This window comes from Notechis scutatus, chromosome 2 (assembly GCF_049901735.1).
Source record: "Notechis scutatus isolate UNSWTSFEM ecotype Mainland chromosome 2, rNotScu1.2, whole genome shotgun sequence".
NCBI lineage: Eukaryota > Metazoa > Chordata > Lepidosauria > Squamata > Elapidae > Notechis > Notechis scutatus.
This window is the reverse complement of record NC_142010.1, coordinates 118,201,653-118,226,912: the sequence shown is the minus strand read 5'-3', so window position 1 is coordinate 118,226,912 and position 25,260 is coordinate 118,201,653. Positions and strand designations below refer to the sequence as shown.

Sequence of the window (25,260 nt, the reverse complement as noted above, 5' to 3'; positions counted from 1 at the left end):
ATGATGTTTTAGGTGTTTGGAAATGATAAGCTGGTAACATGCTTCAGATAACCTAGAATCTCAACCAGGGGTGTCAAACTCGATTTCGCTGAGGGCTGTATCAGAGTTGTGTTTGACCTCAGGGGGCTAGGGTGGGCGTGGCCAGGGTGGGCGTGGCCAGCTCAACCTCACTTGTGTTGGGGGCGCCTGGGGTGGCCCAAGCACTCTTGGCAGTGAAAATGGGCTCCTGAGCTCCATTTTGGGCTGCGACGGCCACCAGCAACCCTCTGCCAGCGAAAACAGAGCTCAACAGGGCTACCGATGGCCCTCCTGAGATCTGTTTTTATTGGCAGAAACACCACAGGCTAGTCATTTGCTGTTTCCAGGGTGGCCCGATGGGCCAGATCTAAGCCCCCCATGGGCCAGATTCGGGCCCCAGGCCTTGAGTTTGACACCCCTGGTTCAGACCTTTACAGTTTGTCTACCAGTTGCTTGCCTTAAATAGGCCCTGGATTTTATTTTTTACTTATTTTTATTTTTTAGAAAGGGGAAAGCATTTATCCTTGCTCCCATCTCCCTAGTTTCTTGGGGAGTGAGGGGAGAGGAGGTAGCTGGTAATAGCAAGTAGCAGGAAAGCATTCATTGCTGCATTGAGTAAGGCAGGCCCTTCAAATAAATGAAATACTGAAATCCCAGAATGGGCAGAATTCAAGATTTACAACAGCAGCACAGATTAATGTTAGGGGTTTTCCCCGCTACAGGTTGGAACTTAAACAGTTTTGCAGATTAATGTTAGTTTTTTTTCCTGCAGGCTGGACTTGAAACACCTTTGCATGCACCCAAGACTCGAAGGACTTCGAAAAATAGATTTTATTTTCCGCTACTGAGAAGCTATTCAGAACAGTTGCTAAATATCAGATGTACATTCTATTTATCAGTGTTCAAATGTCTTGCATCTTTTTCTCCTCCTCACTTTACTTTATAAGGTAGAAGCAATTCTCTCCAGGGCAGGAGGCAGAGTTTCCATATGTTCCTTGATTTGGCAAGGTCCTGCTGCAGTATACATTTACTTTTAAGTATGAGAGAACTAACTTTCACTTGAGATTCCGTGACTATCTTACCATACAATATCTTGTTCCATGGTGGAGCAAGCATTTTGAGTGGCTGACACAGCAGGAAGAAGATGTTTTTTGTGCCTGACAATATTCTGTTTGAAATGCTGGATCTGCTGCTGTCCTGAGAGATACTAGAATGGTCTTTCCCAATCGTGGCAACTTCCCTATGCCTTCACCACCTAAAATTCCTTAGCCAGCATGGACGCTGCTGAGATTTCTGGGAATTGAAGTCCGTTCATCTGAAAGTGATCGTGCTGGGAAACCCTGTAACCGAAAGCTATGGCCAGAAAATTGTTACATGTAGTCCTTGACTTACAACCGTTCAAAGTTATAATGGCACTGAAAAAAGTGACTTATGACCATTTTTCACACTTACAACTGTTTGCAGCATCCCCATGGTCACATGATCAAAATCTGGATGCTTGGCAACTGGCTCATATTTATGACCTTTGCAGTGTCCTGGGATCACATGGTCACCTTTTGTGACCTTCTGACAAGCAAAATCAATGGGGGAGCCAAGTTCACTTAACAACTGTGTTACTAGCTTAACAACTGCAGGGATTCACTCTTTCTTTCCTAACAAGAAAGGTTATAAAATGGGGCACTTAACTCACTTAACAACTGTCTCGCTCAGCAATATAAGTTTGGTCTTAAGTCTACCTGCACTAGGTTTTCTGAAGCATCCATTGAATAGGTTGATCTAAGGACTCTTACAGCACAATCATGGACAGGTGAGCTCTCTAGTATGACACAGAAGTAGTGGATGGAAGCAATGGTGACCATCTGGAGTGGGTAAATATGATTCACTCTCTCCCTGCTTCAATGACTGGCCAGCCACACTTCATATATGCCTCTTAAGACTGGCTGCCCTTGACCAAGATGATCCACTGTTTTTCCTGAGATCCCTGTGTCACTCTAAGTTAGGAGCACTAACTGAACCATCAGCAATTTCTAAGCCTCATAACCGGGCTTGGCAATCATAATCAGCCCAGTCAAAGAAGTGGATAACCCTAGCTTGTTATACATCTGTTGTTATAGTAACTCCCTTACATAGAAAATGACCTTTCTACATTCACCATGTTTATTATCACCCCATCCTTCTGCTAACACAGATACCTCAAACAAGTACAAATCCAATTAAGGGATGTATTAATCACCCCAGAGGATTCAAAAGGAGCACTTCCAAAAGGTTTTCAATCTGGGTCAAAGGCAATGCCTGACACAGTTTAAGAGGAAGTAGCTCAGTGTACAATTTGCGCTCACAAAGAAAAACTCGCAGCATAAACCACTGCACACAGCTAACACAAAAACTGCCCAAAAGCAAGCTCTGTGAAACAACTAATTACCTCCAATGCCACAGAGTGTTTTTTTACAGGACTGATCCACAGTGATGACACATCTTCTGTACCTTCACTCCTTGCAATTTATTCAAAAATGTACAAACAGGAAAACACGCTGTCCACAAAGCCAATCTGTCTAAGTTCTCCAGGATAATTTTAACATTCAGTAGGAAAGGAATCAACATGAGTATCTGGAATGGATTAACTTGCAACAGATCCTCAATATAAAATGCCATTCTGAGGTTAGTTTCCTGAGAGGTGAAGTTTTCACACATGATTCCTCCCCCCTTTTTTTTCCAGTCTATGCTAGTTTGGAAAAATGTATCCAAGCTTTTATCTAGCTTGAGTCAAGGTTGCTAAACTTTGCTCAGGATACTGATGGTATTGTTCTGACCAAGTCTTCCCAAGACCGTAATTAAGCACATGCTTAGTTAAAACAACTCGTTTTACTTCAATGCTGAGAATTATGTTCATTCCCAGCCTGTAATGAGTCCCAAACAGTCCCTCAAGATAAGCATCTCTCCTTTGAATTGCTACCAACAACTAAAGTAACAAATGAACTATAAAAAACCAACCAAAGTACAAAGTCCACACAGAGCTTAAAGGTTGAATCCAAACAGTTGCCAAAACACATTAAGTATCATGACAGGGATGTTTGCGGATTTTAATTTTATAAAAAGTCAAAATGGCAGCTGTGTTTTAGCAACTTTTGTGTGTAAGTCAAATTCATGCTATTTAATACCACGAGGAAAAAATAATACTGTATGAACAAGAGCAAGGAAGTGGAAGGTTCCACTTTCATGCCTAGAGCTAATAAAGGAGAATATTGGTAGCTCAGGGTTGAAATGAGAGGCCCTTGGTGCTCTCTGAGTCTAGTTGTTTTCTTACAGACATTTCATTACCCAAACTAGGTACTCAATACTGATGATTTACCTAGTGTGGGATAATGAAATCCAAACTAGAAAAGAAAACAACCAGGCACAGAGACCATCAAGGGCCCCTCAAGCTTAGAGCTTCCTACAATGATATTATGTACAGCTTTAATTAATTTCAACTAGTCAAATATAACTCATTCCTTCGTTCTTGACAGAAATCCTGTTTTGATTTCATACTTCTGTCAGTGTCTCATGTTTTTCTTCCCTGTTCTTAACCTAAATATTCACCAGACCCTTTAAAAAGTTTCAAGAAGGGCTTCTTTCTTTCCTTTCTGTTTTTCCCCAGATTCATTATTTTCTTTATATGCCTGAATTCCCCCACCACCACAATAAATATGTATTTTCTGTTTTTAAAGATTGAAATAAGAAATGTCCTTTGGATGTCACTTCTGAATATAGTGCCAGGTTTTACAGTGAGATTTGCATGTTGGAGGAGGACGAGGAGGAGGAGGACGAGGAGGAACATAGCTTTTCAGGAGCTATAAAACAAACAAGTTTGGTTTATAGATGGAGATTATCTTGGGAAAATGTAGCTGGCAGAACAAATCTTCAGGAAGTCAATTCTGACTCTTGTTTGATTCAGGTGTTTTCTCTATTGTTCTGCCAGTGTAATAGTAGCTGGCAAGATGCCAATGACTACTAGATGAGACAACTAGAAGTAAAAAAATGGTAAAGTTATACCCACGTAAGGTGATTCACCTCTTAAAACTTTCTCAAGGCCTTCAGTAAAAAAAATTCACCAATCTACACATGAGCATTTGCATGGGAATATTTGTTTCCACCTTTCTACTGACCTCTCTAAATTTTTAAGAAATATAATTTAGCAACTGAAATTCATGACTTTGATTAGTGGAAATGAAAGAAGTTGCATAAGCCTTTTGATCACTGCAAATATGCAAACAACAAAGTATACTCAGAAATTTAAACTTCCAAAAATTCATAATTAAAGACATTGCCTTAAGTAACTAAATATTTTTTCAATTTATAAATGACTAAAAGCAACCCTGACAGTTAAAAATATACTACAGAAGGCAGATATAAAAACTTTCACATTAAACTCAAGTTTAGCTTCCTGCTCTCTAAAGTATATAAAATATAAATGGAATGGAGGAACTGCTGATGAACCCAAGATCCATTAACAAAATAGGAAATCTACATTTTAGAAACAAAGAGTTTCTACTTTCCTTTTAGGGGAAATATTCTGCCTTTTTAATACTTCCTAAGATATTTCATTTTTCTAGGGGAACAGTGGGTGCTAACTTCCTACACAATTTATTCAAATTACATACAGCTTCCCTTACAAAATTTTGAATTAAAAGTTGCCCCTTACCCTACTAGTTTTTTTTTTTAATGAAATGACTCGAGGACAATGAAGTGGAGAAAAATTTGAGGAGTAAAGCAAAGGTGACAGGTGAGTTAAAAACTATTTCTCTTTGCCAGGGGAACTGCAAACTGATAATTTTTCTTAAAAGTCCAGTGAATCTCACACAGAATATACTCCTTAATTTAACAGAGTTACACCCATTCAATGTACTGGAATTCACAAGTTCTAAGAATTTCAGTGTTAAAGAAAATGTATGCTAACAAAGCAAGTACATCCAAAAGAATGAGAAAATGCAACACAAATCCACAGCTGGTTTCTCAAGTTTTGTAGGTATGTCCTGTAGTCAAAATGGGATGCTCCAGTTCTCTGAGGATTAGCTGAAGCTAATGGAGAGTCCTGCATTCTCTCTCTGATTTCTTCAAGGCAGAAAAAGCAGTACACTTAAATGCTTTACCCACCGAATAAAGGAAAGTACAAAAAGACACAGAACTGGCATTTTTCTCCACAGGGTGTTTTTAAAACAGATAAAAGGCTCCTCAGAGGCCAGTTGGCAAAAAAAAAATAACAATAATAAAAACCCTACTTCACTCTGCTGCTCTTCAGGAAATGTCATGTATCTGCAAATGGCTGCAATTGAACCCAAATGAGTTGACGACTTGGGACAAAAGGGAACACCACTGTGTGTATATCAGATTAGCAAGGCATCTGGAAAGACTTTTTGGAGTTCTAACAGCTTGTAGTTCAAGATGATTCCCTAAATACTCCTGAAACTGGAGAGTTTACTGGAGCCAGAAGGCTACATTACGGCTTTCGCTGTACCAATCATGCAGTCTAGCACATTTATTTGGAAGAATGATGCGGGAGGGGATTTAGAAACTGAGCAACAAGGAAAGATTAAATGTGGGTGGGTGGTTGATGGGAATTTTTAAAAATTGCAAAGAGATTTTGGGAAAGCCCAAGCGAACTCTCCCTATATTGGCAAGCAGGTTTTGAAACACTGACATATGTGCTAAAATGTCTGGCTTTTCAGAACATGTATGAAGTCTTGTATGATATTACCATATTTTCATGTACAGTAAAGCAGTTCTTAACTCAATTTAAATATTGAGTTAAATCTTGATGGTCTGTGGCCATGGTTCATGACTAGAAAAGGTATTTAAAGGAGTTCTGTGGTTAAGAAAAGGTTGAGACAAAAGGGAATTGCAGTAGGGTTTTCAGGAGATTTGTAGGGATATAACAAAGTTCTGTGTTCCTAAGTCTTTTTCCTGAATTATGCCCATGGTTCAAAATCTATAATGTGTTATACCAGTTGATGTCACAGTTATATAAACATGTTGCCACATCTACAACACAAAGAATTTTATACCAATGTTTGGGCATTATGGAGGCTGTTCCAGTTGTTTCCTAAAATACTGCTATTGCTGGAGGATGAGCAACCTTTTTTCTATCATGAGTTGTATTCCCACTTGAAAAGGGGAAAAATCTTTAATGGATGGGGCTGAAGCAAGAGATGAATAGATCCAAAACTAATAGAGGAAGGAAAAACCATAACACGGATATCCACATTTATGTTGATAGTTCCTCTTCTTTTCCTTTCCTAGTACCATCTCCCTTTTTCAGGTGTCAAAGAAACGCAATGTACAGTATCTCTTATCTGAAACAATTCCCTAAACAACTGAATGAGACTAAGAGGTACAAACAATTAGGTTAAGCTGCCCACCCTGTTTTTAGGAACTAAAGGGCAATGTATGCGTTTGTAACACTGTAAGCATTAATTGCAAGTATTCCTAATTTGAATAAAGAATAGAGTATATCAAAAGTATCCTCCATGGCACTCAGATATAAAATGTGCTTTCTTTGAAGGAACAATGCACTCAAGATTCACAGAATATCCTGATTAACTTAATTTACATTTTGGTAAAATTAAAGTAAGTTGTTTAGGAAGTTAATGAAGAACTCAGACTGTTTCTTCTAAACATGCAGAAAATGGAGTATTTACAAGGAGTGATTAGATTATATATTTATACTGGCAGTCCTAGGGCAAAGCATTCATCTTACATCTGCTTTATGGTTTGCCAGATATTTTGTATTAAATTACACTAAAATTCTGATTATAGTGTATTACTGCATTGTTGTTGTTTTGAATAATGTTGGCATTTCTTTTGTTAACCATTCACTGCTATGAAACTAGTGAACTAAGGCTTAATTGAAGAAGCACCATCTGCTACTGTGAAGTTTCAAGCAAATAAAGATATTTATGAAATAATTGGAATGAAATACAGACACCATATCAATCCAGCACGATGTTCCAACTGGCAAATCATAGTTTATGATCAGCAAGCAAGTCAGAATCAAAATCATTTTGATCACTGTCTCAAAATATAGTTAATGCTGTATGTGACTTGGCATAGTAGTTGCACTAAATTATTTATTCTGCCTTGGGAAGAATTCATCTTGAAGAAATTCAAAATAATTTGGATTCTGGAGAGCCTGGAGTTGGGGAGGAGCTGAATACACAGCTCCTGCTGGAAAAGGAAGCTTCTATATGTTGAATTCTGAAGTTTAATTCAATTAGTGTCCCCAAACAACTGTTATCAATAATAGTAGCATCACCTTTATTGGGTATCAACACCTTCATTAACACAATTGTCTTGAGCTGGACCTTTGGATTATCAACTGTTTTACTGTTCTTCTCCAAATAAATTACATTTCCTGTATTAATATTAATACACAAACCTGTTTTATAACAGCATACAATTTTGAAAGCAAAAATAGAGTAGATTTAATGTAAAGACTACAAATGCAGTTTTCTTCCTAGAAGATAGCTTATCTGAAATATACTAAAGCATTCAAAGATCTACATTGACTTCACATTCACACTAGATGTGCCAGCTGTTCTTGTCAACATCATAGAGGCAAGGACCATGCACAGAGATGACTCACATCTAGAACACATGGAAGCAGCTTATTAATTTCTTCTCTAGCCTTTGTCAAATGTTCTACAGCTATATATAAAGCTGAGAAAGAAGCATAATTCACTCATGGAAAGTTGAAAATAAGTCCATTTGTCTCTCAACCCTTTGCCCAAGGTAATATGTATGTGGCAAATTATATAGCTGATTAAAGTTATAAATTCCTCAACATCTCTTCCCTAGCCTTTTTCAAATGGCTATATAAAAATCAGAAAAATCTCATTCAAAACGAACTAGTCAGTGAACTAGTCAGTTTTTCTCTTAACTTTTTGCCCAAGGTAATATTTTTAAATTTTAAGTTCAGCCAAATTCTTCTAAAGCAAGCTGCTCCCTTAAAACATACTGCCTTCTTTGACTCTTAAACCAATATTGTTTTCGCAGTTCACAAATTAAAGCAGCACTCTTGTATCAACTGCTCTTTAGTGCTCTGTTTACCATCTACTGGAACAATTACTAACATCACGCTGGGCTAGTGAAAACAGCAAATAGATGCACTAAAAGGCTGGGACACAGGCAGCAGAATGATTTACCCCAATTTGAAATACACCCACATTATACGCAGCTGCTATTAAGATCACTTACACTGCTGAGATCAACAGAGTTACACTGCCTTAGACCTGCTTTTTACTTCCCAAAGTGTAATTCAAGGTTATGTTATGATTTAGTGGATAAAACCACTCAGATCCAAGCAGAGCTGGACTCTTGCTAGACAGTTCCAATGGAAATGACTGGGTTTTTGTCTTGTGAAGTCATCTGTGATCGATGTGAGATTTTGAGTATCATGGAAGTGGATAAAGGTCTCTATGGTGTCAACTCTGCTACTTTTCAACTAGATTCCTATTTCTGATGGTTAGTCAAGGGCTCTCACAGATGGTAAGAGGTTAGGACTGAGCAGTAATTTATACCTCTCTAAAAGAAGCTGTGGTAGGCCCACTATTCACAAAGCCTTCCCTCAACCTGGCTACTCTTGATAATTTTGGACAGCTCTCCAGTTTCCCTTTCCAGAAAAGGCAGTAGAGAAAGTGATGCCGCTGCAACTTCAGAAGGCTCCAGAGGAATGGGATTAACTGGATCTTGGCAGAGAGGTTTTACCGTATAGCATAGAAACTGTGTTGATCACATTTGTGGATGAGCTTTAGAGAGACTGGGTTTAGGAGAGTGCAACCCTATTGGTCCTCCTTGATTACTCAATGGATCTATGATATCTTGATGGACCATCTTTATAGGACTGGAATGGTGGGCCATTCTTCACTGATTTTCCTCCTGCCCAAGGAGTTAGTTCTAAATGGTATTTGAGGGGGGGATGAGAGATCAGCTCAGAGGTCTCTACTTCATTGATTGCCTTAAGGCTGTCTACTCTCTCCGTTCCTCTTTAACATCTACCTAGAACAGTTGAAGGAGGGTATCTATCAGCAGAGAATAGAGTATCTTTGGCATAACTTCTGGTACCTACTTACACAGCAATAACTAGAAAATATATTTGTTTATAAAATTTATTTCCCATTCATCTTATATCCAGCGATGTTATGAATCTCTTGCAAAATACAAGTCATTAACAATATTTTCTTCTCCTGATAATTGCTATATGGTTGTGTTAAAATAAAAGTAAAGTTTTCTCTGTCCAATCATATACAACCCTAGGATGCAGCGCTCATCTCCATTTCTTGGCTGAGGGACCAGCATTGTCCAAGAATGCTTCTGTGATCATGTGGTCTACACAGGTATATGCCAAAGGTGCAAGGAACACTGTTACCTTTCTAGTAAAGCACTACCTATTAATCTACTTGCATTTGCGTGCTTTCAAACTGCTACGTGGGTAGGAGCTGGGCAGGAACGGGAGTTCACCCTGTTGCGTGGCACTTGGGTCTCGAACTTGAGCTGTCAGCTTTCCAACTATCAAGTTCAGTGTGTTTAAATGCTGAGTCATTGCACTCCCCTTTTTAAACTGTATTATTTACTGTATTTATAAAGTGCATTAAGGCAAAAATGGCTTGCCTTATATTTAGCATAATGTACGAGCGTACAATAACACATGAAGCCAGAGAGAAGATAACATTGGCTACAGTCACTGCGTTCTCAACACTTAGATGATCCAGAAACTGCAACTACTGTATGAAAAATAGGGAAGAGTCCCTATTGTCAGCCCTGGAGCCATTCTCCCTGGCCCCTGGCATCTTCAGGGCTGCCACAGTGGAAGCCAAGTGAGCCGTGGGAACTGGGGGGGGAGGGGAGGTAGAGATAGCAAGGACTTTGAAACCAAAATGAAATTCTTTCCTCTAAGGACCAAGGACATTCCCACCAGGTATGAGGAGGCTGGACATGAGTCCGGATGAACTTTGGATTGTGACCTGATTGGGCATGTGATGATCTGCATGGGCAGGAAAAGGAAAAATGCATTTTTAACTAGGGGGAAACCTGAGGGACTTTAGAGTTGGGTTTCCCCAGATGGGCCAATATGACATACCTAATAAATTTTTACTTTGAGAAATATGCTTGCCTTGGAGTTTTGATTCTGTTGGGGTGTTACCTGGAACCCTGACACTATATTGATTGGAACACCTGATAGTGTCATGAAAGCACTAAAGGATCTGCATTGATTGCCAGTTTGTTTCCAAGTGCAGTTCAATGCTGGTAATCACCTTGAAAGTTCCAGAGGGCTAAAGCCTCTGGCTTTATTCAGGAAGTTTTAAAAACCATGCCTTTTTAAATATGCAATTTGAAGCAGTTGTATGCTTCACTATACTTACTGAAACAGTAGTGGGTGGAAGTAATTTTATGTAATGAATATTTTGTAATTCAGGGATCTTTGACACTACAGTTTTATATTTGTATTCTATAATTTATTGAATATTTTGATACATTTTTATCACTAGATTGATATATATTTGTACATTGCCAAACTAAAGCAAATTCCTTACACCATTAAAGGTATACTCTGAGAACCTCTAGGGAGGAGCTGAGTTGACCTTCTTCCTCCCCCTCAACCTATCTAAAACTTTGCTGTCTTTTATTCCTCTGAAATGCATATTCTCCCTCCTGGGAATCCAGACTACATTCAACCACACCATGAACCAGTCAGCTTTTTGGCAGTTGGTGGTAGCACAACCATAATAAAGTATACTTTTTGTACATTTGGGTTATTTTTTACTTCTAGTGACTGCAGATGAATTTCTAAATAAAGCTTGCATTGTGATTTAAATGAACTTTAAATTTCAAGAGCCAGTTTGGTCTAGTATTTAAGGTACCAGGCCAGAAAGCAAGAGACAGTGAGTTCTAGTCCCGCCTTAGTCTTGAAAGTCAGCTGGGTGGTATTAGGACAGTCACTCTCTCAGCCCAATCTACCGCACAGGGTTGTTGTTGTTGAGAAAATAGGAGGAAGGAATATTAAATATGCTTGCCACCTTGAGTTATTTATAAAAATAATAAGTAAATAAATTTCATGCCTGTAATTTACACTAACTTCATTCATATACTTGACTTACCTAATTCTTTAGATCCTTGACTTTCACTGGCCAATTCTCCCATTTTAACCAGGGCATCAAAATATCCTTTTGCAGCATATGTCACACCTAGATAATAAAAAGTATAAAATTAAAACATTACACCATATTTATTTTAACTTAAATTCTCAAAATATCACACAAAAGGGTTTTAATAGCATTCATTAAAATAGCATGTTCAATTACTTTAATTAATAATAGTAATGATACCGTATAACCATTTATAATTATAACAAACAAATTAATTATTATTAAAACTATTACTATTAATATTGTTTAATTTTGCAGAATATTAGCAAGAAATCAAAATGGCATCTTTAAAATTACCAGAAGATCCTATTATAGCTTTTAACAGCTTTTGCTGTCTAGATGTTAGGGTTGTAGAAAACATCCCATATAAATTAATTAAGGAAACCCTACAATTTGCAAAATTTCAGTCCAGTTCCACATTATTATAGATAACCTTCAACTTAAGACCACAACTGAGCCCAAAATTTCTGTTGGTAAACAAGAGAGTTGTTACGTGAGTTTTGTCCCATTTTACAATCCTTCTTGCCAGCTGTTCTGTTAGTAACATGGTTGTAAAGTAATCTGGCTTCCCCACTGACTTTACTTGTTGGAAATTCACAAAAGATGATCACGTGACCCAGGGACATTGCAACCGTCATAAATACATGCCAGTTGCCAAGCATATGAAGTGTGATCATGTGACTGTGGGGATGCTGCAGTGGTTGAAAGTGTGAAACATGGTTATAAGTCCCTTTTTTCAGTGCCTTTCTAAGTTCAAACTGACATTAAACATATGGTTGTAACTTAAGGACTTCCTGTATTCCATCAGTATTCCCTAACCTGGACCTCCAGGAGATGTGTGAATTTCAGCTTCTCAAATTGGCATCTAGGCTGAGAAGATTCAAAATGTAAAATGTGTTGGACCTTTTATCATTAGGCCACCTCCAAACTTTGTTAAGAATTGGAAATTTCTTCAAAGTCAGAAAATGGGAAGCTACCAACCTGATGGATTTGTCTGGATTGCTTAAGCTTTTGGAATCTGGGTGTACAGACTGAAATTACCTTTTCCAAGACAGCCCAATGAAGCATACACATCCTTGACATTACCTTAAGAACAGCTCTAAAACTATTATCAAGATCTATTTATTTATTTAGCATACGGCATAATATTAAGAAACTAACTAGCGTGGGCTTTCAAATGCAGCTCCTAGATTTAAGGTGGTTTGTTGAAATTCTAACTGCACACACATCATTTTAATCAGATAAGGAGAGAGCTCCTCATAGTCAACAAGAACACATTGCATAAGCTTTTTCACTAACTTGTGACAATTTGTGAAAATAGTTTTGCCTCAAGCTATGTTGCTCTTACAAATGCTATCTATTTAAAATGCTTACCTTTCAAGAGAATCCAGATCAGAAAATGAAGGAGAGGGAAAGACTGCCATTTATTACTATAGATTTATGATGGAAATATGTAAATTCAAGCTTGAATCAGATGAAACTAGAGCGGAAGCATCAATTCTCATTCAAATATCTTAATGTATTTCTCTTTCAACTTAATCTAGAATAAATACTGACCAAGCATGAAAGAAGTTATGCAGAATTTTTTAAATACAGTTGTGTTAAATGAGTTTAATGTAGTCACATCCCTCTTCTATAATACAAGGTATTAATTGATTTCTCTTTTATTTTTAAAGCATAGTTACTGGTTCCTTTTTTTAAAAAAAAACTGAGCTCTAAAAGTCCACTTATCCTCCAATACGTTTCTTGGGCTCTGCAGCTATTGATACAAATATATATTGGTATATAAGGACTCCAGTTATCATTTGGTTCAAAGCTATGTGAAACTAAGCCAAAGTTCAACAGTTCTCTAAATGTTTATTCTTTCTCTTTAGTAAAATTATACTTTTCCACATTTCACAGTTGAACAAGAAGAGATTTACTTGTAATTCTTCCATGCCTAGTCCTTCTAACACTTCGTCTCCAGAAATGTCAGGATTTCAACACACAAAATTCCCAGACGTTACAGTTCATTGTCTGCCCTATATTTAATTTATACCTTTTGCCTATTCCATAATAGTTACCATAACTAAATGGCCCATAACAATTTCAGCCCTTTATTATATTGCATCTTAAAATCCAAAGCATAATTTGACCTCATAATAAATCTTCTTGCATTTGTTAGAAGGGTAACAGCTTTCAAAATTCAGCAATAATTACATTAACCAATATCTGGATGTGCACTTAATTGTGGGAAGGATAATGGTGTAGATTACTTCTTGGCCTTTTGCCTAAAAGCAAATATGTATGGGACAGGGGTTGCCAACCTTTTGGATATCAGGGACCACCAAACTCATAATTTTAAATCCCAGGGACTACTAAGAGGTTCTGTGGGCATGGCCTAATTTGTGGGTATGGCTTGGTGGTCACGTGACTGGCTGGGCATGGTTAGTATGTAAATATTATAAATATTTATATAAATATTGATTTTTTTATTAAAAAAGAGCAACTTTTACCGAAAATCAGGCAAAGCAGGCAGGCAGATTGAGTTGCTCACAGAATCATTCAGTGATCTACCTATCTGCCATCGGCTAGCTCAGTCTCTCAAATTTGCTTGCCATGAGTCTGCACTGAATAATAGAAACTTCAGTCCTAAGGGAGGTTCGGCTGTGCTTAAAAGCAGAACCGAAGTTCTAAAGACTAGCTAGAAAGCAAGAAATCCAACCATTTCCTGCTTCCTAGCTAATCTAAATCTCCAGGCACAGCAGAACAGATGATGGTCGGAAAAAGGAAAAATAGCAATTTAGCAGGCAACTTTGCCAGGTAAGGAGTTAGTGGGCAGGGCAGCCTTGTGTTTCTGCGCAGCCTGGAAAATTGCTTTGGGGGGGTGCTCTGGGGGTGAGATTTCTCTGCAGCCCAACAAAATTTTCTCACAGCCCACCGTTTGGTGACCGCTAGTATGGGACAAATGTAGATAATGCAATTTTAAAAGATCATTCTGAAAAATCTGAATTGCAAAGTAACTATCATGAATAAATATACAGTATGGTCATAAATATTCATTTTAACCTCGTTTAATAAATGTTTTCCATGCAAGAATACAAAGGAATTGTATTCAAATGCTGGATTTTAAATTAGTTGCATTGTCATAAATCATGCTATGTCTTTTACTTCCGCTGATTTTGGTCATAGACTTATATGCAAGTATACAATTTTCCCCTTGTTTCATAGGCTACTCCAACTGTAAAGCAGTCACAAGTATCCATATTTCATACATACATACATACATACATACATACATACATACATACATAGAAAAAGAATGTGAATCAAAGATGAGGAGTCTATGACCAACAGCGAGGGATGCTGGGAAATGCAATTTAGTAACATCTTGGGGGGGGGCACAGATTCCCATCCCTGTCCATTTATTGTTGATACTTACAATGTTTATATAGATAATCCTTGACTCATGACCTCAATTGGGACTGGAATTTCAGTCATAGGTTAAGGTACTCATGTGATTGAACTCAATTTTTTTGCTACTTTTACAGCAGTTGTTAAACAAATCACACAGTTGTAAGTTGAACTAATGCTATCATTAAGCAAATCCATTCCCCTCATGGGCATGTTTGGGTTTTTTTACCAGACACTTCCAAAAAACATCACAAATTGTGGTCACGTGACCGCAGAACACTGCAACTGATTAGTAAATGCAAAGCAGTTGCTAAGAGCCCAAAGTTGTGTGACTGTGGGGTGAGCAGGCAGTGGTGCAATGGTTCATGATGTGTTTTATGGGCCATGACGCCCCCTTTCTGGGGCTGTTGTAACTTTAAATAGTCATTAAACAACTGGTCATAAGTCAAGGACTACTTATACTGATCCAAAGCAAAGTGGAAAAAGTATATTATTCTTGCAAAATTGTCTATTAGATATCCTTGGGTATATGAATCAATTCATTATGATGAGGGGTCCTTGGTGCTCTCTGAGCTTAGTTGCTTTCTTGCAGATGTTTCATTACCCAAACTTGGTAACATCATCAGTGCTAATACACTGATAATGTTATCTGGTTCGAGTAATGAAATATCTGAAAGAAAGCAACTAAGCTCAGACAATAGCAAGGATTTCTCATTTCAACCCTGTATTCTCTTTTATTTTGATGAGCTAGAAAAGCATTATATGTCAAAATGTTATCAAAAAGGGACTGCATAATTTCATGCATTTTTATGATAAAATAACATCTTCTTACGTAAATTTTCTTTCTGGCAAAAGATTATCAAAACACATTTTAAATCAAAGTTTCAATACTTCAGCTTGTTCTGAAGATTGCGATTCAGTCTCTGAATACACAGAATAGAAAAGTGCAGCTCTTGGATGTATATGGAGTTCTCTTGCTATGAGAAAGCCTGGCTCTGTTTGCACCTTAGAAAATGTAGACTTTTAGCAGGTATCAGCACCTCAAGTAGCCACTGGAAAACAGCTCAAAGGTATGCTATGTAGCTGGCTCACAAAAGTAATCAGCTGGTTTTAACAGATTTCTCTAAATCAGAAGATCTAGTATTCACACTGATCTGATTCTGCTGGCTCCACTAGCAAAGCAATGGGACAAAGCTATATAATATCTCTGTGCTGCATATATATTGGAGGAAGCTGGATTGGAAGAAGAGGAGGTTGGTTTCAAAATTGATGAAAGAAACATGAATAATCTAATGCTATGCTGCTGACATTAATATGATAGCTGAAAATGCATATAATCTGCAAGCTCTCGTAATGAAAGCCAAAGAACACAATGAAAAATGGCACATTAAACACACAGAAGCCCAAACTAATAATACCAGGTACCGCGACCAACCTTAGAACTGACATTGAAATGGTAGATAGTTTCTGCCTTTTAGCCTTTTGGTAGATAGTTTTATCAACAATAAAAGAACCAGCAGTCAAGAAATAAGCCACAGACTAATACCTGGTAGGGTACCAATTAAGGACTTAGAAAAGATATACTGATTCTGTGATGTGTACAAAGATCAGAACTGTGCAGGCAATTATTTTCTTGCAGCACTATAGAAGCAAAAGCTGGACTCTAAAAACAGAAGGGTAGAAAATGAAACTTTAGAACTTTGTGTTGAGGAAGATTCTTGAGAATACCATGGACAGCAAGAAAACAAACACATTAATCATAGAACAAAGAACTAAGCTCTAATTCTGGATATATTATGAAAAGAATCAGCTCCCTTGGGGAAAAAAATCTGTAACTCTGGGAAAGGTGAAAGGAAAAAAGAAGATAACCAACCACAACGTGGCTTACAAATTACAGTGGTGATAGGGGCACTTTTGAGAGATCTGAATGGCCAAATCAGGTATACATAATCCTAGAAGAGATCTATGGGTGCATTTAGAGTCAACGCTGACTTGGTGGCACAAAAAACAGCAAGCAAAAATCCCAAGGATACTGGCCAAAGCTGTATTTCAAACAAGATGGCAAAGTCAGCTGATATAGAGAACAGCTAAGGAATTGTGAAACAATTTAAGAAGATTTTTTGGGGGGAAACACACCCTGATTAGTAATTAAATACTATTTTGTTCCTTACATCCCTGAGACATAGCGGACAAATGCAGTTGACCTGCACTTTGGAACTGAAAAAAAATTAATGAAACAGCAAAGAAACATCAGGGGGAAAAACACACAACTGATCTCCAAAATGAGTTGAAACACTGACAAAAACATATAAAGATTGTCCAGCTCAGGGAAAGTAGCCAGAACAGAAAGTGAGATGAACTATGTCCATAAGAAAATGTATTCTCCTTGGCTATGTCTCCAAAATATAACAGTTACCTTTACCAACCAAAGCTACTTTCCAAAACTATGAAATTTACTATGTTCTATTATTGTGAAGAGTCTTGGATCTGGATTGGATTTGAGTTAATTTGGCTCTAGATGAGATGAATGGCCCCAAAATAAAATCTAACCAATCTAAATCTAAGCTGTATTTTGCATTTCCAAAACAGGGGGAATCACTATTGTTTGATTTCTAGAGAGAACCCTGTTGCAAATTGAATAAACCTTAACAACCTGCTTGAGAACATTCATATTATTTTGACTTAATAAAGATATTTTTATGATGTGGCTATTGGAATGTTTCTTATTGTCCATCAACATGATTTCTACTGGGTTCTTGGTGTCAAAGCGTTACCCTGAGAACAGCAGTACACCTCTCTCTAGAAAACACAAATATATGCTCATAAGCTTAAGAATGGAATTCAAGAATGAGGTTTAGATAAATTGCTTTCATTGCAGATAGCGAGAAAGTTCTCGGCACAGCAAAGATCAGCTATTATGGAATGTAGAAATCTAGCCATGTTTATGTATCAACACCAAATTCTCTCTCCATCTCTTTCTCCTGCACTTACATGTCATGGATTTTTTTTGCCATCCATTTGTCAGCTTTGGATGTTGAGGGGACTTCCAGAGTATTTGGATAATAGTATTATATAGTCTTGGGATCTTTATTTCTAATCTTGGTAGCTCCACCCTTTTATTTGGTGTCTTTTATTGAAGCTTCTCTTTTCATAAGCAAGAGTCAACTTCTGTCAGCCCTTTGAGGTAGGCCAAGTCAAGAAGTCAGATATCACAAGGACTACTGGAACTATTGTATTATTGTAAGATATAATAATACAATCTTTGGAGCCTGCAAGCATTTCCCTATTAGCTTATAGTTACGGTGACCATATTTTCTTGGAAGAAAATGAACAAACTTAAAAAAGGGAAAACTCTGAAAAAGGCTGCTAAGGATAAAAAAATTAATTAATTGTTTATGTTTATAATTTTGTAGGGTTTTGTTTTGTTTTTGTTTTTGTAAATTCAAGAGCTTTGCCAAGATGCATATTCTAATAAAAATATTCAAAATCAAACAGAATGTATTAAATTTATTTTAAAAGGACAATATAATTTCCATATTTTTACGCGAATGTTCATTTTGTGGCACAATTTGTACAGTAAAAGTTAAATCATCAAAATAAAGGTTAAATGTGAATTTTTGAAAAATAAATACATATTTCTGAAATAAAACATAACATAACATAGGATATGAGGTTTATAACATAGGATATGTGGTTACTGAACCTACATTATACAGAAACTTGCAAGAAGTGGCTATTTTGAATATTTTGATCTCTTTTTCATGTTTCTGCTTGTCTTAGGGCTGTAACACTTGCCTCCCACAGTCATTTATGGTCTCTTTTGTTTGTTAACAGTTCTTGCATTCCTTCAACAATGTGACCTCTGCTTTTCTCTACAACACTGGATAGAGCTGATCTTGCCTAAGAAGCTTCTCATGATTACATGTGTTAAAAATGGCTGATGTGAAATAGTTAGTCCTCAATTTATGACCACAGTTGGATCTGGAATTTTGGCCAAAAATCAGGGTGGTTATTGCGTGGATTGCCATGTGACCAGATTTGATTATACAACTGCTTTTGCAAAGGTCATAAAGTGAGTCACCACAATTATTAAGCGAACCACCTAATTGTTAAGTGAATCCAGCATATCCAATTGGTGTTTTTTGTTGTTTTCTGCTGAAAACTGGCAAAAAAACATTAAAAATTGAAGGAACATGACCAAGCTGCAGCCAGTCATGTGACTGTGGGAGGCCAGGGTGACATTTTACAATTGTCAGAAAAGCTTTATGGGCCATAAAAAACCCTTTACAAAGTTGAAGTAACTCCAAACAGTCATGAAGCAACTGGTCATTAAGCGAGGACTACCTGTGCCCTCAAATCGTAAGATTTAAGTAAATTGTTCATCAGTCCCACTACATGTAATCTGGATAAGGTTGCAATGGACACACTGGCTAAAGTTGAGAATATGAAACCAGTTTTGCCTAAGTTTAACTCAAACCTTTCATCTTATGTGTCAGCTAAACTTTAAACACTTTAAAAATGATTGAAACGCCCATTTTGAACTTGAAATAGGGAATTTTTCACTCAAAACAATTATTCTAAACTTGATGTAGGGCATTTCAATTTCAAAAACATTTAAATTCAAAACTTTTGCATATCTCTACCAATTCAGGTCTATCAATAAAACAATTTGTCTGCAATTGTTATTTTTTTAAAAAAGATATAGTATGTTAAGAAAGTACAGAGAGACAAGATGACATGAAGAGACTAAGAAAACTGAAGTCCCAAGAATACAGAATGGGTTATCCTGTTGATAAACCAGCAGCCTGTTCCTGGCTCATAATTGTAAAGAAGATCTTCTGTATTATAGTACTCTAAGTCTTAAGAGAGCTTTCATGCCTCATATGTCATAAAGAATACTACCCTTGTAATTTAATTCAAAGAACTGCTTGGTAGTTTGTCTGGGACAGCTGAAAGCTTCTTTAGCACTAAGAATGATACTGACAACACTTTCCACAGATACTACTAGTTATTCCCACCTTTGCCATCACCAAAGGTTTAAAAAAAAAGAGGTGCCATTTCTACAGTTGTCATAAGACAGCCATGATAAACTAATACAGTGTTATTTCACTTACCTGCCAAGGCCTTTTCATAGTTCTTTCCCATAGATATGAAGTTCCGGAGGCTGGGATTAAATTGTTCCATGATTGTCTATAAGAAAACAAAAGACATTAGCAATCTAAATATGGGAGCCATTTGTGTTTTTCTACTCCTTCGCTATAATGTGTATAAATACACAAGATTCAATCCATTATCCTATGAATTCTTAGAAAGGGAACCCTTCCATATCCACATACACAGGCAATACAAACTTAAGTCACTGTTCAGCAGAGGGCTGGATTAGAAGACCTCTTGGAAGGTCCCTTCCAGCTCTACTCTGATTGATTGATTGATATTTTTTAAGATAATAATGTATTCTAACAATTTTTTCTATGATTTAACTATATAGCTATATACAATATGAAGTCCAGGCCCTACAACTTTCTTGTATGACTATTCAGTTTGCCAGGAATGAAAAATATGAAACCCTTAGCTATGAGATATATACAATGAAATATGTAAACACAACACAGCTAAATAAGTCAATTGAACTGGTTGGATGCCATCTTACATATATTTTTACAAAGGTACTTTTCTCAAATTTTACAACACTAATATAAACATTATACTTCAACCCCCAGTTAAACATAGGGGCTTGATAGGCTATTTACTGTATTTATTTGTCTTATATAGCCACCAATTTGGACATAGGCAGTTTATATTAAAAAACCAATAAAAGAACAATCAGAGTGTGAAAAGTGTAAACATTAAGCAGGGAAGTACATAAATACAGTTTCAACCATCTCTCATCATTCCATGGGGATCACAAAACACCTTGTTCCCTAGTTCCTTGAAAAAACCAAGCTTTTGATGTCTTTCTAAAGCAGCGTTCTTGGGAAATGAAGCAATAACAGAGAAGCCCTTACTGCATACTCTTAGCACTAGCAATCCTCACGGGACTAGCAATCCCACAAATGAGCCTCACTCCGATGTCCTTCTGGAAAACTATAAAAATCTGGCTTTTCTGTAGGGTTTTTCAGGATGGAGACCAGTATTAATCGCTAACCAAGTGCTCCAGTACCAAAGTAACAACCCAACCTCCCACATGAGGAGCTGTCTAACAACATTATTCAGACAATTACAAGCAAAATGAGCAGCAGAAAAAGGAAACCGATTCTCTATCCAACATCTTCCAACAAAATGGATGGATACCCATTAGGAGTGGACTTCAAAAAGTTTAGCAAAGGGTTCTCTGCCCGGTTGCTGGGTAAGTGTGGTCATGGTGGCTGTGGCCTAGTCAGCCTCCTGCACCACAGTGTGTGTGTGTGGGGGGGGTGTTTTTCCCTCCCTGGGTTCTGGAGGCTTTCCTCAAGCCTCCAGGAGGGCGAAAACAACCTCCCTGGGCTCCGGAAGCTCTCTGGAAGCTGGAAACAGGCCCATTTTTGGCCTTCCTGAACTTCTGGGAGGCTCCTTTTTATCAAAAAGTGTCTAACCACTCAATTTACCACAGCGTAACCAACACAAGCTATGAAAAGGGCAATACTGCCATACAATATAAACATATCAGAAACAACCAACAGACCATTACAAGCACATAGCATCACTGTAGCACATAGGCCAACTAAAGCCCTCCAAAATACCTTAAATAAATCAGAAGACTAGGCAGGCAGAAAACTAGCAGACCGCATCCATGAACACCAACTAACAATCAAAAGACACAATGAAAACTCTTAAAATCTTTTGATGTTTCTGGATATGTGTTTCTTTAAGGCATATAATGCCTAAGTTCAATTTCTGTAGTTTAGTTATCATTTGTAAATATGTAAATATATGTAAATATGTAAATATACTATAGAGAAGGTTGATATATAAGGATAAAATATATTGATTTATAGCAAGAGTAAGATTAAGCGTAAGAGTAAGATGTAATGGTAAAGGAATAAGTAAATACATATACTGAAAAATGTAAGGAGATACAAAAGATGTCTTGATGTTGATAACAATGTATAAAGTTTTATTTTATGTTTTTTAAAATTTGAAAACTTAATAAAATTTATTTTTTTTAAAAGAAAACTCTTAAAATCAGAAGACACGGACAGACTCAATCGCCATGGGAGAGTGTCAAGCTAAATGCCAAAAAATGCTAGGGAATTTCTGGTTGCTTGGCATTCAGACAAATCAACCATCAATAGAGCTGTAGAGACAAACCACATTTATATACCATTCCAGAGAGACAATAAAAAGAGCTAAAAAGGAAACAATGGTGAGCTATTTAATTCCCTCTGTTGCTATAAAATAACAGTTAGCAAGTTTACAAGAATTAAAGATCTTTTTTTAAAGGAGGTTATTTTACTGAGAAGTAACCTCTAGTTTATCGCAACTATAAACAACCTGAATGAGGGCAATTGGCTCAAATTGATAGGTTCTAGCAAATGTTTGCAAGGCAAATCAGAAACATTTCAAATAACAAAAAATGAACTCCTCCTTTGTTTGAAAGCTTTCCCAATTGCTTTGCAAGGAGCAACTCCTGCTAAAAGAGCAAGTGGCAGTTGTGGCTAGGAGATTTTGTGTTGAGCACCAGTTGTGCCTCTTCCTGGACTGGGAGTCCCTGCACTCAGTCACTCAAGGCCTGGTCATCTCACATGGGGCTACCTTTGAAGAGTATTTCAAAGCTACAGCTGATGCAGAATGCAGCCACGAGGACAGTTCTTGTGGCCCTTAGGGTGGTTGATGTTACACTGCTATTCCACGAGCTGCACTGGTTGCCAGTTTGCTTCCAGGTCGAATTCAAAGTGATTGCTATCATCTTTAAAGCTCTTCATGGCACAGGTTCAGACTGAGGAACTGTTTCTCAGTGGGATTGGCTCGCCTCACCTACTCCAGCAGAAAGGAGCATGCTGCAGACCCTGTCAGTCAAGGAATTCTGGCTGGTGAGGTCCAGAAGAGTCTTTTCTGCTATGGCTCTTTGGAACATCATGCCTCCCAAGGTTAGATCCGTGCCCACACTTTTGCCCTTCTGAAAGGGGCTGAAGATCTGGCTCTGCAAAATGAGGAACCAATGGGGGAATACCTTATCCCAGAGGTGGTTAATGGACTAAAATATGATCCCCCCTCCCCCCTGGTATGCATCTTGCTCCTTTCCTCCCCATCTTTGTCAATTATAAATTATTTTAATGTTGTTATTTATAGTTTTATTTTTTATTAGGTTATAATATTGTAAGCTGCCTAGAGCCACCTTGAGGGAAGACGGGAAGCAAATAAATCAAATCAACTCAAATAAATAAGGGGCAGAGAGCCAAGAGTTGAAAAAAAGAAGACAGTGGCAATCTCTTCACACGCCCTGTCCACATCACTGAAACCTCAAAGAATCCAGAATAACCAGACAAGTATTACTAAAATTAAACATTTGCTGACAGGAGAATTACCAACTACCATCAGGATGGATTTCTGTTGGTGTAATCTGCTACCTGAGCCATCCCTTCATTGCACCTTTTCTCATTTGAGTCATCTGATAGGAAGTTCCAAATGAAGAATCACTGGGTGTCAGCAACCTGGATGTTAAGGTCCAATTTCCTATGGCCCACATTTTTTCTTGTCTGTGGGGCAGCAGTGGCTAAGATACTTAGAAATTTTGACTGGGTTATAAAAGTTGCTATTTTTATCCCACCCAAAATCCGTACTTTGATTGTAAGCCAGCCTGGATAAATCTAGGCTCATATTATTCCAGATCTAAATGTAGTAGCCATATACATCTATAACAGGAGTGTCAAACTTGATTTCATTGAGGGATGCATCAGGGTGGTGCTTGATTTGGGGTGGGGGGGTGGGAGGCGTGGCCAGAATGGCCCTGACCAACTTGATGGCACTCCTGTCGGGGGGCACCTGTGGTGGCCTGAGCGCTCTGCCAGCAAAAAAGGGCTCCCGAGTTTTGCAAAAGCCTCCTACAACCCTCTGCCAGCAAAAATGGAAGCCAGGAGGGCCACACACGCGCTCGGGAGGATGGCACATGGCCCTTCCAAGCTCCATTGTCTCTGGCAGAGGCAACATGGGCCGGTCATTCACTGTTTCCCAGGCGGCCCCGCAGGCTAGATCTAAGCACCCCATGAGCCGGGTTTGGCCTGCAGGCCTTGGGTTTGACACCCCTGATCTATAACATTGCACCTCTACACACAACCCCAGTATGGATTGTTCATTATCACTCTTGTAATCAAAAAATAGAAGATCAAAGCTTTTTATATAAATACTGTGGCAGCTGACAAAGAGTATACGATTGTGTATATAGACAGAAAATGGCAGAGAATCAAGTCTAAACTTATCTAGGCTCTGCTGAAACCAAATTTAAAATATTTTGAGTGATTAACAGGTTTTCTTGTTTAAAAAAGCCTCACACGCATGGGAAAATAGGAGGAGGGAGGTCTGTTGGATATGTTCACTGCCTTGAGTTATTTGTAAAATTAATAAAGATGGGATACAAATAATTAACTAAATAAAAAATATGTGCCCACACATAGAGGAAGAGGAGGATAGCCAGGCGCAGAATAAGGAAGGGCTCACTTACCTCCAGTTAGTGAACTATGTTCTTAAACCCTTTTTCTTCATAATCACTGAAAAGAAAGGCTCTTTGTTCACTGTGTGAAACAAGCTGTGAGCAAGTCCTCCTGCCTACTGTAGCTCCACAGCCGCCAAAGTCATTCAATCACTTTGTCATTATGGCACCTTAAAAATGAGACAAGGAATTTGCTAACTGAGCTTGGTAGGAATCACAACTATTTCTGTTTCTTTCAGGCCCAGAAGCTAATCCCCGAATGTCACCATGCAGTATGGCAAACCAGAGTCAGATAATAAGAGGGTTGAGGGAAAGAGGCTGGTAACAGAACAAGAAGTTCAGCACAGAATCCATGGTATTTTTTTAAAAAAAACTGATCATCATCATTAAAAGCCTGTCACAGCTCTAGTAGTGAGGTCTTTAGCATAGCACCCATGGGTGCCATAAAAGCAGCAGCGGTGGCAAACATGAAGCGAAGTCCCTTCAGACCTTCCAAAATGAATTTTAAAGGCCATTTGCATTTGGCTTAAAGCCCTCTTTCTCAATTATATGAGAACAAGCATCCATAGGAAAGAATGATTTCTTTTGTCTAGCCATATTCTTTCCTCTTCTCATATATCCCAGCCTGGTTTTTTTTCCTCCTCTCCTCACAGCTTTCAACATGTTCCTTCACCTCACTCAGCTTCCTTCCTTGCTTGTCCTTCCCACATTTAGATGGACATCAAACCCTTCCTGGGTGAAAGCTCCAATCCTGAAGAGGAAAGCATCAGTTTAGGAAAATCTCAGAAAACGAGGGAGGAGTGCATTTCTTTCTGTGGGAATTAGAGACTTTTTCCTTTTCTGTTAGGGCAGACAGAGACTAGCAGAGAAGTTCTACATAGATATGTTTAGAATTAAATTTCCATTATTTTAATAGGCAGCTTCCTGCCTTATTTCTGTCTTGCATTTATAGGGCCACCCATCTCATCTAAGTGGCACAAGAGAACGCGGCACTAGGGCCTTTTCCCATGCGCCTCTAACCACGGCACAACATGTCTTGGCAACATC

General features: G+C 37.9%; 1 protein-coding gene across 4 annotated transcripts in view; it reads right to left on the bottom strand.

Moving 5' to 3' along the window:
* The window catches only part of BAIAP2 (BAR/IMD domain containing adaptor protein 2), a 173,793-nt gene that overhangs the window by 110,239 nt on the left and 38,294 nt on the right, over positions 1-25,260 (bottom strand). For all 4 annotated transcript variants that reach the window (XM_087955986.1, XM_026675750.2, XM_026675749.2 and 1 more), the window contains exons 2-3: positions 19,703-19,778; positions 11,148-11,234 (exon numbers count right to left, since the gene is read on the bottom strand). In XM_087955986.1, the coding sequence (XP_087812112.1) occupies positions 11,148-11,234; positions 19,703-19,778 (163 nt within the window). The remainder of the gene's footprint in view (positions 1-11,147; positions 11,235-19,702; positions 19,779-25,260) is intronic.